The 14,979-nt window shown below is 38.3% G+C and overlaps 1 protein-coding gene across 1 annotated transcript; it reads right to left on the reverse strand.

Moving 5' to 3' along the window:
- Positions 1 to 7,116: 7,116 nt before the first annotated feature.
- LOC119420518 (claudin-3) lies at positions 7,117 to 8,919 on the reverse strand. The gene has a single exon (XM_037687926.1). The coding sequence runs from the start codon at positions 8,804 to 8,806 to the stop codon at positions 8,156 to 8,158; it is 651 nt and encodes a 216-aa protein (XP_037543854.1). The 5' UTR covers positions 8,807 to 8,919; the 3' UTR covers positions 7,117 to 8,155.
- Positions 8,920 to 14,979: the final 6,060 nt, after the last annotated feature.

The raw sequence follows: 14,979 nt of genomic DNA on the forward strand, positions 1-14,979 counted from the left end.
AGTGTTCAAGTTTAATATTAGCCAATGTAGCATTTCTTCACAGCAGTATTGAAAAAGACTTGTTTTATAAGCCTGAAAAATAACAAATCAGGTTCTCTGCAAACTAGACTTATGCCGTGCTCGATGACTGAAGTCTCTGCTGATAATGACTATTTGATAGATCATGACTGTAAAAATGACCAAAGTATCCCTTTGAATAGCAGCTTTTGTTTGAACCACGGTCAAGTAGTTGGATTGTTTTAGGTTGAAAAAAAAATCCACTTTGGAAATGCATACGGATTATCAGCTCTTCAATACAATTCAAGCAGACACACATTTATTCATCACAATGGTTAATTGGAGAAATTGTCTTTTCTGTAAAAATGCAGTGTGAATGCTTATTGCTGAAGAACTTGCTGAAAAACAGATGAAATTAGCTAAAAACATGCTGACTTTTAGCTGAAACAGAAGAACAAGCCAAAATTAGAAGAAGACAGCAGAAAGAACACATATTTGCTGAATTGTGTTTAAAGGTGAAATGAGCACAGAAATTATAAAATTAGCTATATAACGCTGAAATTAGCAACAACATAAAAAAGCTGAAAAGTAGCTGAATAGGCAGAAAACTAAAACTACCGGAAGGAAGTGGAAAGAGCTGAAATGAGCTAAAAATGTGGAATTAGATGAAAAAGCTAAATATAGCATAAACAGCTGAATAGTAGCTGAAATAACCAAAACAAGCAGAAATAAGCTGAAAGGGGCACATAAAGCTGAAATTAGTAGAAAATAATTAATTAGGCTGAAAGTAGCAAAAGTTATCACAAAAAAATAAAATGTATCTGACAACAGCTGAAATTAGCTAATAATGCTAAAAGGGTAGCTGAAAGAGTAGAACAAGCTTAAATTAGCAGAAGAAAGCAGAAAGCACATGTTTGCCCAATTAGGCTGAAAGAAGCAAAAATGAGCATACAAAAGTGGAAATTACTTGAAAAAAGCTGAAATTAGCAAAAACCAGCTGAAAAGTAGCTAAAAAGGCAAAAAGAAGCTTAAAGTACCAGAAGGAAGTGGAGAGAGCACATTTTTGCCGAAATAGGCTGAAAAAAGTTGAAACAAGTGCAAAAAATATGGAATTAACCAAAAAAGCTAAAACGAACGTAAAATGGCTAAATAGTAGCAGAAAGAGCAGAAAAAGCTTAAACTCAGATAAATAAGCTGAAAGGAGCGTAATAAGCTGAAATCAGCAGAAAGAAGTTAGAAGAAGCACAAAAATGTTGTAGTTGGCAGAAAGAATTTAAAAGGATCACAAAACAGCTGAAAAAACAGCTGAAAGTAGCTAAAAAAAAGCATAAAGAATCTGAAAGAAGCCAAACCAGAACAAAATATGAAAGGAGCAGTAAAAGGTTGTAGAGATTTAAAGGATGGAAAATGAGCTCAATTAATTTTCTTTGAGGAAAACAGTGGCAGAAACGGCTAAATATTTCAAAAAGCTAAAGTTGTACCAATATCTAAAGTCATAGCAGGATTGTTCATGTAAGAGCTGAACATTTTGATATATGATTTGTTGAAATAGCTTGAAAACTGCGGGACAAGAAAGATGCTGAAAAACGTACGGAAGAAAAATGGATCACAGTAGTGTGAATGCTTAGCATTCACACTGTTAGCATTCTCTTTGTCTATGTTTAAGATTATTGAAAATGAATGTTATTTATATTTACAGGAAATACCTGTAATCAAAATTCTGAATGTTTCACAAACCTTTGAGCACCAAAGTAAATTAAAAACACACGTCTCACACAGTCTAGGCTGCTAACCCCGCGACCCGACCCCGGATAAGCGGAAGAGAATGGATGGATGGATGGATGGATGGATGGATGGATGGATGGGTGTCTCACACAAAACTATATAACACAATCAACTTTAAACAACGCTTTAATAAATTATTTGTAACTACATTTGAAACACTCAGTAAGTAAAGTGTTCTTTAACTATGTCTTTGTTTCTTTAATTTGGGGCGGCTGTGCCTGAGTGGTTAGAGCAGTCGTCCTCCAACGCAAGAGATGGGAGTTCGATTCCACCAGCAGTTACGTGCCAAAGTGTCCTTGGGCAAGACACTGAACCCCTCATTGCCTCTGAAGTGTGTCTCATGAATGTGATAAAGCTCTGATTACTCTTGTAGTGCTGTATGAATGGATACATGAGGGCACAGATTGTAGTGTAAAGTGCTTTGCGTAAGTTGATAAGATAGGAAGGTGCTATATAAGTACAGCCCATTTACCATTTGTCTTATTACTTGTATCTTCTGTGGTGCTACTTGATCACATGCTTCACAGCTGATAGTTTATCTGTTTACATAATTTTTCTGTTTATCAGTCGATGGAGTTTAAATGCCAGTGATAGCCTGTGCTGAAAATTTGTTGTGTCTCAATCGGAAACCTGTTGGACTTCGACCATCATCTTTGCAACGCATCAGCTACCTGTGAAATTAACACCAAGGTCCACTTCTCTTTCCATGAGAGAAAGATGGAAAGAGAAGTGGACATTTAAATGTGACATTTGAAGACAATGCTATAAATTATTTACCCATATTGTGTTGTGCTTCTCTTCCTCTAACTCTGTTTACTTCACAAATATTTATCCCGGCTGCACACAGTTGAACGTCATGTTGAGAAGGCACAGAGGTGGTAAAATAAGGTCCATTAAATGTGGGACTATGTATTGGGAATACATACATTAACATGAATTTATGTTTTTATTTTAAACTCAAAGTATGTCAGAGTTTTATTGGTACCACTTTACAATAAGGCTCCCCTTATAGGTGGCTAATAGTTTAAATATATGTTATTAATGCCTCTATAAACGCATTATAAATAATTAATAACTGTTTATTATGCATTAATTAAGAGTGACAGAGACAAAACTGACCAGTTTCTTGCAAAATAATGAGCCAAGTCTGCCACCTACATCTTTAATCTAGAGTTGTTATATTAAACATTTCAGATGCAAAATTAGCATTTGTAAACTTTTTTTTATATATATTAGTTGTAGATACTTATAATGCAGTGATAAAGTACAATATTATATTATTTTATCAAGATAATACTAAAATGTAAATACACACACAAGAAACTTATATTTCGATAAGGTGCTTTTATTCGGCTCAGTCTGAACTAAAGAGATTAAGATTAGATGAAAGCACTTTGTTTTTGAACGTACTGTAGCTTTTTTGGTTCTAACTGCCAACAACAGTCCAAAGCAGATGCGTTTTCATCGTTTGCATACCTGTGAGTGTGCGCATTCAAACGTATTTTCCAGGAACAAAGTTAATTCTCAGAAAAATTCCTCGCAAAACGAGTGTTTGCCAGTTTTAAGAATCATTAAAACTCCACATTTATACTGAAAGGTGTGTCCGTGGAGTTATGACCGTCATTCCGGAGACCAGAGTTCGTCTCCCGTTATACCCAGCGTATCTTGAAAATGGAGAACTTTACCGCTCACGAGATACTTCTTTTATTAACTTTACTGGATGAGTTCAGACAGTCTGTCTGCATCATCTGTTTTTAGTACAAATAATAAATAAATTAACTTTGCAGGTGTAAAATTATGAGATTAAGTTTCCCTTTGTTCATTATTTATGAGAACTTAAGGCTTCATCGTTATTATGAATCTAAACTATTAAAACTGCATGCTCAATCCCAACAAAGCCGTTGAACCTCACAAGTACGAAATTCTTTAAAAAGATAAAGATTTTCACTGACACAAGTAGTCCATCCATCCATCCATTATCTTTACCCGCTTGTTCCATTTTGGGTCACGGGGGTCGCTGGTGCCCATGTCCAGCAATCACTGTGCGAGGGGCGGGGTACACCCTGGACGGGTCACAAGTCCATCACAAGGACACATAGAGACAAACGAGACAAACAACCATTCACTTTCTCACTCACACCTAGGGACAATTTAGAGTTACCAATCAGCCTAACATGCATGTTTTTGGTCTGTGGGAGGAAACCGGAGTACCCGGAAAAAACCCACGCATGCACGGAGAGAACATGCAAACTCCACCCAGAAAGGCCCCTGGACCGGGGTTTTGAACCAGGGACCTGCTCGCTGAGAGGCAGCAGCTCTACCAGTTGCGCCACTGTGCTGCCCGTGACACAAGTAGTGAACAATCATATTTTTAGATGCAAAAATGGAAGTGAGAGCTCATTGTTCTCACAAACAAGAACCAGCTAATGGAAAAGAAGAAGTAATCCTAAACTGACAAAAAAAAAGGCTGATTGTGTAACAAGTAGAAATATTCTACAAGTATGAACCGATCGTCGTGCGCTCAAATCACAACTAGGGTCTTTCTTTTTGTTTGCATGTTTTCCCAGTGTGTGAGTGAGTTATCATCCGTTCCTTTGGGTTTACTCACAAAGCCCATCAACATTTAGGTTAATTAGAAACACTAAAGTGATTTTTGTTGATCTTCGACTGAAAAATATTGAATGATCTTCGTTTGTTTTTGTGTCTCTGTGTTGGCTCCGTGATGAACCTGTCCAGAGTGTACCCCACCTGAAAAGCTCTGTTTTCAGTTCTTTATGAAATATTGTTTGCTACACCTGCAGCCTCATGCATAACCTATATACTATTCTGTACTTTTACAATTATCACACACACACAAACACTTAGGAGATGTCAAAGCTGCTGATCTCTTGCCTTTATGCTGCTGTATTCATACCCATCTGCTCAGTACAGACTCGTGTTTGGGCTGCTGTTTAATATACCGTACTAATGTATTTTACATTATTAGTGTTTAATGTATATCTTAGATCCTTATATAGTGTTTCTTTTTATACGTTATATTTTTGCCATTTTTGGGACTGAACTGAACTGGGACCTTGAATACACAGTTTCGTTCCACCTCATGTACCACATGTGATGCAAATGACAATAAAGAACCTTGAACCTTGAAATACATTTCTCTTTATATTGTATGTATTTTATATGAATTTGGTTTTGTGATGCAATAAAAGAGGGCCTATTTGTTCAATTCTGTTCACGGCTCTGACAACACAGACCGTTACATGGTAAAACACTGTTTTCCTTTCTACTTTCTTCTTCTTTCGGCTTTTCCCTCTCCAGGGGTCACCACAGCGAGTCATCCTCCTCCATCTCACTCTGACCTCTCTCCAACTACCTCCATGTCCTCTCTAACTGCATCCATATATCTCCTCTTTGTCTTTTTCCTGTCAGCTGCATTTCTAACATCCTTCTACCAATATACCCACTGTCCGTCCTCTGGACATGTAAATGGACTGTACTTATACAGCTCCTTTCTATCTTATCAAGATACTCAAAGTGCTTTACACTACAATCTGTGTCCTCATTTACCCATTCATACAGCACTCTACTAGTCTCTACAAAGTTAATTGAACAAATCATTCTAAAGAGACTAATCAGTGCTTTACCACATTCATACATCGATGGGACACACATCAGAGGCAATGAGGGGGTTCAGTGTCTTGCCCAGGGACACTTTGGCATGTGACTGCTGGTCGAATTGAACGCCCAACTCTTGCATTGGAGGACGACTGCTCTAACCACTCAGCCACAGGCGCCCCTAAAATACTCAAAAATACTGCTCCTTCCTCCACTCTTACAGGTCACTCTTTGTTCCTCCCTCTTTTGGAAATAAGTATTGACTACAGCCATTTCCATTCTCTCGGCAAACTCCACCATCTGTCTTCCTGGTTTCTTTTCTTGACACCAAACCTATCCATCACTTCCTCATCCCCTCCATTTCCTTCACCAACGTGTCCATTCAGGTCTGCTCCAATCACCACTGTCTCCTCCCTGGGAATACTCTAACCAGATCCTTCCAAAATGTGTCTTTCTCCTCTGTGTCACATCCAATCTGTGGAACATAATCACTGACAACATTTAGCATCAAACCTTCTACTTCAACCTTCAGACACATCATCCTATCTGACACTCTTTTTACCTCTAATACATTGCCAACTTCTCTTTCAGGACCACCCCTACTCCATTTCTCTTTCTATCCACACCATGGTAAAACAGTTTGAACCCTGCTCCAATGCTGCAAGCCTTGCTGCCCTTTCACTTGGTCTCTTGGACACATAAAACATCTACCTTCCTTCTCTGCATCATGTCAGCCAGCTCTCTACCTGTGCCTGTCATTGGCCCCACATTTAGAGTTGCAAGCCTCAGTCCTACATTCTTGACTTTCCTCTTATCCTTCTGTCTCCTGACAGGTTTCTCTCCTCGCTGTCTTCAGCAAACAGTAGAACAATTTCTGCCGGCACCCTGTTTGTCAACAGCACCCGTGGCGGTCGTTGTTAACCGGTGCCTCAACCAATCCCGTATGAGTTCGCTTTGATGAACTTGCATTATAGATTATATTGTATTATATATAAACTTTGTTTTTCTTTAATTTCCACACATTGGTAAGTAAATTACTATTGACATATTTTGACTAACCCGTCTGATTTAATGTTGTATGGTGTAATAATTCATGAAAATAAAAAAAATATGTAGCTCAGGGCAATTCAGGTTAATATCATGACAACAAAATGCAGCTTTGATTCTCTGTGCTTTAATTTTACGGTTAATTAGTGGGTTTTAGTTAAAAATATATAATTTGTTACTTTACATGAATAAAAATCATGAATAAGAACAAACTCTTTCAAAGTGTAATTTAGTGTAAAATGGGTTTACTATATGCATTATGTTCACAGACTTAACAGTCTTACAAATTCAAAAATACTACAAGTAGTCAGTATCAGAAACATTTATAACATATTTTCATTTTAGTTATAAAGGTGTTTTATGGTTAAAAAAAGAACATATCTCAGACGTCTGAATTTATCTCCATTTCTTTAATGGTTTTGTATCTTTAACAAAAACTTTGTTCTTTTTTCTGCTGATTTGTGTATTTTTTTCTGCATTTTTTTTAATTTCCTGCCACACCCAAAGGTAAAGAACATCTGAATAAACCTGAAATATGAATCCAGCTGAGCTGCTGGCTATATATAAAAAAAAAAACATCCTACTCTTTATGAACAATGCTGTTGAACTGTTTGATTTGCCCTCATGCTTGTTTGCATTTGGAGCTTAGTGACGTGTCTTCTGTAGGTTTTTGTTCTCGTAAAAACGGTTGAACATTTTCTCTTCAGCAGGAAGACTTTTATTGAAATATCTGACACATATTTAATTTCGTTTTACACCATCAGAAACAATATTCCAGCTGACAATTACTAAAAGCATCCAACATAAATTTTTAAGGAGCAAACTGGGAAAACACGACAACTCCAGTCACCATCCCCCACAGGGTGTGACACAAACAAATTAAAGATGTCTGTTGGGTTTTTGTTTGACAAATGAAGGACCATATTGAAGATTTAAAAAATATATTAAAAACTGAATAAAGGCACAGAATACACGTTACTGTACTACAACACATGGAAGTTTAAAAAGACAATCGCAAGCATGGAGAATATTCAAACATTTTCAAATTCATTAAAAACACATACAAAAATCTAAACTCTAAAACAGATGTCTAACTTAAAGCATTGGCAAAACAAACAAAAAAACACAATTTCTGACTCTTTCAAAGAGTGAAACTGTGAAGAAGATGATGAAACAGTCTCCTGAGACAATATTAGTGATCCACCTTTAGTTTCAGTCACAGCTGAAACCCTCTTAAGCAAATATTACATGCAAAGCACACACAGACACACACTGAACAATCAAGCAAACAAATCTATGTAAAAGGAGAGCTGGCTCTTCCTTGTCATCGTCAATGACGTGACACGTTTTACAGAGTTTCAGTGAAACACGACACCGTGCAGCCGACCAAAACATACACAAGCAAAAAGCAGAAGGTTATGGTGGTATTGCATAAGTCGTTATGATGATGAACACCTTGAAAACAAAGTTAGGTATAAAATAAAACAGTCATTTTCTTGAAATAGAGATTTCCTAATGAAACAGGCTGTAAATGAACATGTCAGCCAAAAGCAAAGCATAAAGATTAGTATTTGTCCAAAGTCTTCATCTCGGAGTCTTTTAGAGGGGTTCACCCTTTGGTATCAGACAGCAACACACAAAACATTCAGAGAATCACATTTTCAGCAGACATTTGCTCGACGTTTAAATTTCTTCGTCACCTCAGAGCCATTCAAACATAGTCTCGTTTGTCATACGCTCCACCTGCGCTGACGCTGCGTGGGGCAGAGTAGGCCAGTCGTGGCGGCTTGTACTTCTCCTCTTTCGGTGGGCAGCGGCTGCACAGCATGGCCCCTCCGATCAGCAACAGGGCAGCTGATGCCCAGCCGATGTAGAGTGATGCTCCTAGCTCCCTTTTCTGAGCATTGATCAGCAATGGATTGTAGAAATCCTGAATGATGGTGTGAGCGGACCAGCAGACAGGGATGAGAACCAAAACGCCAGCAAGGATGAAGAAGATCCCAGAGATGATCATCACCTTGGCTTTGGCTGCTTCGTCATCGATGCAGTTGGTGCACTTGGCTCCGACGATGGAGATCAGGACTCCCAGAATGCTAAGTATAATAGCGATGATGATCATGGCTCTGGCAGCCTGCAGGTCCTGAGGTAAAGCCAGCATCGAGTCATACACCTTGCACTGCATTTGCCCTGTGCTCTGGGTGACACAGTTCATCCACAGACCCTCCCAGATGACCTGGGCAGTGATGATGTTGGCGCCGATGAAGGCCGTCACCTTCCACATAGGCAGAGCACATGCAATTACTGCTGTAATAAATCCAAGGAACCCAAAGGCAATGCCCATGATCTCCAAACCCATCGACATGTTGACTTTTTGTCTGGAGATAAAAGTGAGAACGCTTAGAAAAGGCTTTCAGATCTCAAAAAAGACTCTCCTGCTTTGTTGCTCCGTTGTCTGTTGAAGTGAAACACCTGTGACGGGGTGGAGGATGCTCCCAGAGGAGATGCTTTATACTCCGAGGAAATACAAAGGAGGAGTCTGCTGGTGATGATGTCGACAGGAGGCTGGCTTCACACAGACACACAATGCCTGTGCATGTAGAGAAAATGAGGTAGAGGTACAGAATGACAGGAAGGAAGTGATAAAGGTGAGCTGTGTCAGTAAATGCGTGTATGTGTGTGTGTGTGCACATAAGGGACCGGTAAACTGACTTCCAAGAAAAATCAACGCTGAAGCAGCACTCCTGTTTTCTCTAAAGAATTGTTTCCTATCTGCTGTGGATGAAAAAACTGTGATAAATGACTGATGCGGATGCTTGTATAAAGTAAAGGATGAGATCTGAGCAGAAAAACGTTGATCTTTTCAGGGGAGAGAAGGAAATTAAAGTTCTTCCATAAGTGCAACATAAAAAAAAAAAAACCATGAAATCAACCTACCATATAGTTGTTTTTGTCACGAATCACATCCCATAAATTATATTTTCCGTCACCCTGTTCACCCTTTAAAGTTTGCAATAGATCTTTTCTGTAAGTTTCATTTATTCTGTCCGCTCAGGCAATGTTCATTTATATATGTGAGTTTTAGTTTGTCTTCTTTGCATGCTGGTTGAGGGTGATGTCATGGTTGTTTAGTTTTGTCTTTACTGCAGCCAGCAGCAGCTGATTGACCTCAACTGGCTGCACCTGTCTCTCTCACCCTTTAAAAGCTGCACTCTTTCTCCACTTTGGTGCCGGGTAGTTGAGAACAGTTCACTGTAAGTAGATACCTCGCGTTACTCATCCTGCCTTGTTCCCCCTTAGCCTTTCATGTCCCCTTGTCATAGTTTACCTGTCTCCTCGGTCATGTCCCTCTCCTGGTTCCTGTCCTTCCCTCTTGGCTTGACCTCCTGGCTCCTGAACCCACGACTTACCTGGACATCGTCTCTCGCTCGACCCTTTGGATTACCACATCTTCTGTCTTCGGTTCTGACCTTTTGCCTGCACGACTACGCCTCCTCGTCTTCTCCTCTGGTACCTCCTGTCATCTGCTCTCCGGTTTTGGACCCAGGCTTGTGTGACCACGTCTCTGCACTCAACAGACTCACCACCCACCTATCGCTGCGGCCCCTCACCGGACTCGGCCTCTCCTGCAGCGGTCCGAATCAATTTGGACTTCGTTACTCTCCAGAACCCCCAGGATCATCTGAGACGGTTAGTGGTCCTTCTTATTTGACTTTTCTGCTCTCTATAATCTCTTGCACGACGACTAACCAATCTCTATCTCATAGACTTGTCCCTGCTCCGGAACCAGCACCAGAACCGGTCCAATCTGCAATATCTCTCCTAGAAAATAAATACTAAATTTTCTTCTTTTGTGTGGTGATTTTGGTCCAAACTAGAAGGGGTTCGTTACAGTTTTATCCAGAAATGCTGACTCGCCTATAGAAGTGAAACACAGGTGAACTAGAAATGCTGCTTCTGCTTAAGACTACATGGAAAACTCGGTTATGAGAAAGCATTGGGATTGAATTAAATCTTGTGAAACATAACAGTTCACAAACACAATTTAAAAGGCTGTGATGCATTTATGTAACAATTATGGATGCACTTAATGCATTCATAATCACACTTCACAAACGATTCCAAGCATAGAATCTCTCAAACCTAAAAAACACAATATTTTGCTTTACTCTGCAGTAAAACAGTTTTCATTTAAAAACCTTGACCGAATTCTCTGAAAGGAACCAAATTAACAAATGTCAGAATACTAAGTACAGTAACGTTTTGTGACATTAGATGTCTATGCATCACATCTTAGAGATATATTAGCCACTTTTTTGCTGTTTTCACAACTTTGTTTTTGTTCCTGTTGTAGAGAAAGAGAATGGTGGCTTTGATATTTTTGGCATAGGGTGATCATGTTTAATCAGGTCTCCAAAAGGTGCAACATGTATTACAGAACTGTAAATGTTGAAGAATGGACAGACTCAAAATTGAAAGACATTATTTTTTCCCATGCAGTCTCAATGAAATCTGAACGTTTGCGACCAATGAGCCATGCCATAGCATTTTGTGCATCCAGTTATAGAAAAATGCTATCATGTCGAAGAACAAAACAGTTACTTGCATTTTTTTTTTTTTCTAAAAATCATAAAACATCAAACGAGGTGAAAAGAAAAATCAAAGTTTCACAAATAAAAAGTAGCTGCATGGTGAAAATACAAAGGAAAAGATTAATGCAAAGAAGATGTGAAAGTAATGAGCTGTTCTCCTCAAACAAGAAATGACTTGTTGGGTTTATTAGGAACACTTGCTAAACGCTGCAGTCATCAGAATATGGCAGAATATTTTTTTTATTCCTTTCTCAACATGATGAGGTCAGCAACCACAAATGCATGCAGACAAACAAGTCACAGACATCTGGGGGAATTCTGTGGCGAGATCATGGGATATTTTGCTGACTTTACATATTTCATCTATTTAGTTGACTTCACATAGTTAATGGAAAGATTTGAACAAAAGCACATTCTGTTGGAATATGCACTGAGGATGACTCTCAGCTTTTACTACAACCAATTTGAAGTTTATGTATGTAGGGTTAGAGCCATATTTAGTTTTTTTATGTTAGCTGTAGCTATTTTAAATGGTGCTGAATCCAAGTTATTAGTTGTAGATATTAATCTGAAGATTATTTTTTTTTAACCAATATCTTGTTTTTTCTTAAACATTACAAAGAACAACCCCCCTCCCCCACCCCCTCCTAGACCAGACACACAGACGGACGGACACAGGGACACACATGTCTCTACACTGGCATTGACATGTCCTCAACATATGACACAAAAGGTTGCTGGATGTCCCAGAATCTTTCCACAGAACCTTTCAGGGTATATCTAATTTTTTCCAGATGAATATGATGCATCACCTCTCTTATCCAATGTTCATATGCTAGGGAGTGTGTGTCCTTCCAACTGCCAAGAACAAGTCTCCTGGCCAGAAGAGCCAAAAGCAATCACATCCTTATCATACTTGCTGAAGGACGTATCCACAGGGACCACCCCAAACAGTGAGATGAACAGTGATGGATGCAGTTTCCCCACACATCACAGAGAAGTTGTCAAAAATGGATTGCAAAAAGGTCCTCAGTTTGGGACAGGTTCAGATTGTATGCAAGACTGTAGCTGGAGATTGTTTACGATTGTATGCGGGGTCCAGGTTGGCTTTGATCTTGAACAACTTGTCTTTGGACCAGTGCAGCCGGTGCACCACCTTGAACTGAATGACAGCATGTCTCAGACACATTGGGGATGAGTAAATGTTCTTAATGATCTTTCACCAGATTGAGTCTGATATGGATTCCTCCAAGTCCGTTTCCCATTTCAGTTTAAGAGAGTCTAAACTGGTCTCGTGGTATGAACTGAGCAGTGTATAGCTCTTGCATCAGACCTGCATTCCAAAATCTTAACCACAAAATGTTTAGAGGGGTACAAAATACATAAATCAGCGTTACATTTCATAACGTGCCTCAGCTACAAATACAATTTGAAAACCTTGACTTATGAAGATTAAACTTCTGTACCAGCTGCTCAAAAGAGGCAAATTTATAATGAAGACAGAGATCATAAAGTGAATGTACTCCATTCAAGACCCAGGTGTCAAAGGCTGTTATCAGCTACTGAGGAAGTAAACGTGATTGTTTGACACAGGTGCCAAAAACAGTAACTCTGTAGAGTTAAATACCCTCCTGAACTGATTCCAAATCTTAACCATCCAGATCACAATTGGGTTAGAAGTGTAGGTTGATACTGATTGTTTAAAAGGCAACTGAGAGCAGACTAATGCAGAGGGGGAACTGGAGCTAAAAGAGGCCCTTTCCAAAGCCACCCAACTGGGAGAACGGGCATCCTTACCCAACCAGAATATTAGAGCTCTGATATTAGCTGCCCAGTAATAGTGCATGAAATTAGGAAGTGACGTGCTTCCAAGCCTGTGGGGCAGATCATATATTATACTCCAGGCAATCCATGGATGTTTTTTATTCCAAATAAATGCTGATAGCTGGCTGTTCAGATTGGAGCATTTTTTTTTCACACTAACATTGATGGGATAGATGATGGATCGACAAATCGTAGCCTTATTCTCATTAATGAGGGTGTTGATTTCGTTGGTTGTTGTGAAGAAAGAATTAAGTTAAAAGGCAAAGCTCTCAATTTGTTTGAACCCTCACCTGTGGTCATGAGGTACAAATCATGACCAAAAGAATGAGATCCCATATCCAAGAGGTTGAAATGAGCTTCCTTCATTGTGTGGCTGCACTTAATTGTCAACGGGGGCGGGGGGTAGCTCAAAGAGTAGATCCGGGAACAGTGGAACAGAAAGGAGTCATTTGAGATGGTTCTAGTATCTGATTAGGGTGCCTCCTGGACACTTCTCTTTAGAGCAGGGGTGTCAAACTCACTTACAAATGGGGGCCAAAATTAAAACCTTTTTCAAACTAAGGGCTGATTTCAGAAACATTACATTACATTCACCTTATAATCGAGCTGTTTTTGTTACTTTTTTTTGTCATCTTATTTGTAAAAAAAAAAAAATCTGTATGCCTTTTTATAACTGTCTATTTTTGTCACTGTTGTCCATTGTTGTCATCATTTTTTGTTGAAATCAGGTCTCTCTTGTAAATGAGTCCTCGAGGCTCAATGGGATTAACCTGTCTAAAGGTTGAATGAATGAACATTAACTTAAATCCGATACAGATATGAGTTTGACGAGTGAGAATGACAGTTAACATGGTCGTCAAACTCAGTGGGCGGGACTAACCCTGACCCTGACGCCTGATTGTTTGATGAAAGCTAAGGTTAAAATAAAAAAAGTTAAAATAGTTGTTTTTAGGACTTGTAAATGCTTTGATTTTTTTTATATATATAATTTGATTTATTTTTGTTAAAATGCTGCTTTTTATGCCCCTTCATGATTACAGGGAACATTTAAAAAGTTTGACACAATTAAAATGTAAAACTAGTTTAAGAAGATAAAATTTGTCATGCAGCGCTCGAGCTTAATTTGTGCGAGTTGGATCAATAATTATATTTCAATATTTGTTTCAACATTTGGCCCAAGATGTTTTTTATCTCCCTCTGCCATGAAAAGCAGGTGACCAAATTTTTTTTAGAAAGCGGTAATTGTGTTTACGTGTATTTGGATGAAAACTTTTTTCATCAGATCGAAGCAATGGATTTCACATGATCAGCGTTAATTGGTCGTTAATTGTAGATTTAATGGTGTATTTAATCATTTAATTGTTTATTTAATGATGTAATCTAAATAAAGGTTGAATGAATGAATTTAATAATTAAATGATACATTTCATTATTGTGTATGTATTTATTTCATTTTGTCACTTTCAGTATTCCATACCCAGGAGGGCGGAAGGTGACAAAAATCAATAAATAAATAAATCATGAAATTATATAATTTAAAAGGTACATTTCATTAGTTAATGGTGCATTTAATAATTCAATTGTATAATTAATGGTTTAATTATGTATTTAATAATTAAATGATACATTACATTTTTATGTATGTATTATGTATTTATTTATTTCATTTTGTCACATTCTGTCTTCCAAATAATACTTCCTTGTTTAGTTTGGTGGACATTTTAAATGTCAGTATTCAGTGTTACAGAATGAGTCCCAAAGTATTGATGGAAACTGGAATAACTGCACCAAGAACAAATATGAGCAGAGGGAAAACAAACAAATCTTAAGACACCTTAAGCATACAGATAAATGATACTGAGAAGATCAGTGAGTCAAACCAAACACTACACATGTGGGGTTAAGAAAAACTGAACATGAGACAGGAGGCCACCCCGAAAAAAAGGTACCTGCCTCTTGTCTACATTGGTCAGTTTTATTCTCTTGAATAAGCTTTTGTTTGATGTTCAGTTTTAATGTCTCCAGGCAATATGGATCAGTAGATCCTCATAAAAACACATTTTTTGAGCAATTGGAGGCACCACTGGTCAAGATTATATATATATATTTAGTTGCACCTGTA

Source organism: Nematolebias whitei, chromosome 14 (assembly GCF_014905685.2).
Source record: "Nematolebias whitei isolate Nwh7 chromosome 14, NemWhi1, whole genome shotgun sequence".
Classification (NCBI taxonomy): domain Eukaryota; kingdom Metazoa; phylum Chordata; class Actinopteri; order Cyprinodontiformes; family Rivulidae; genus Nematolebias; species Nematolebias whitei.

Bases quoted from the DNA above. Each gene is read 5' to 3' on its own strand.
- LOC119420518 (XM_037687926.1), bottom strand. From the start codon at position 8,806: ATGTCGATGGGTTTGGAGATCATGGGCATTGCCTTTGGGTTCCTTGGA.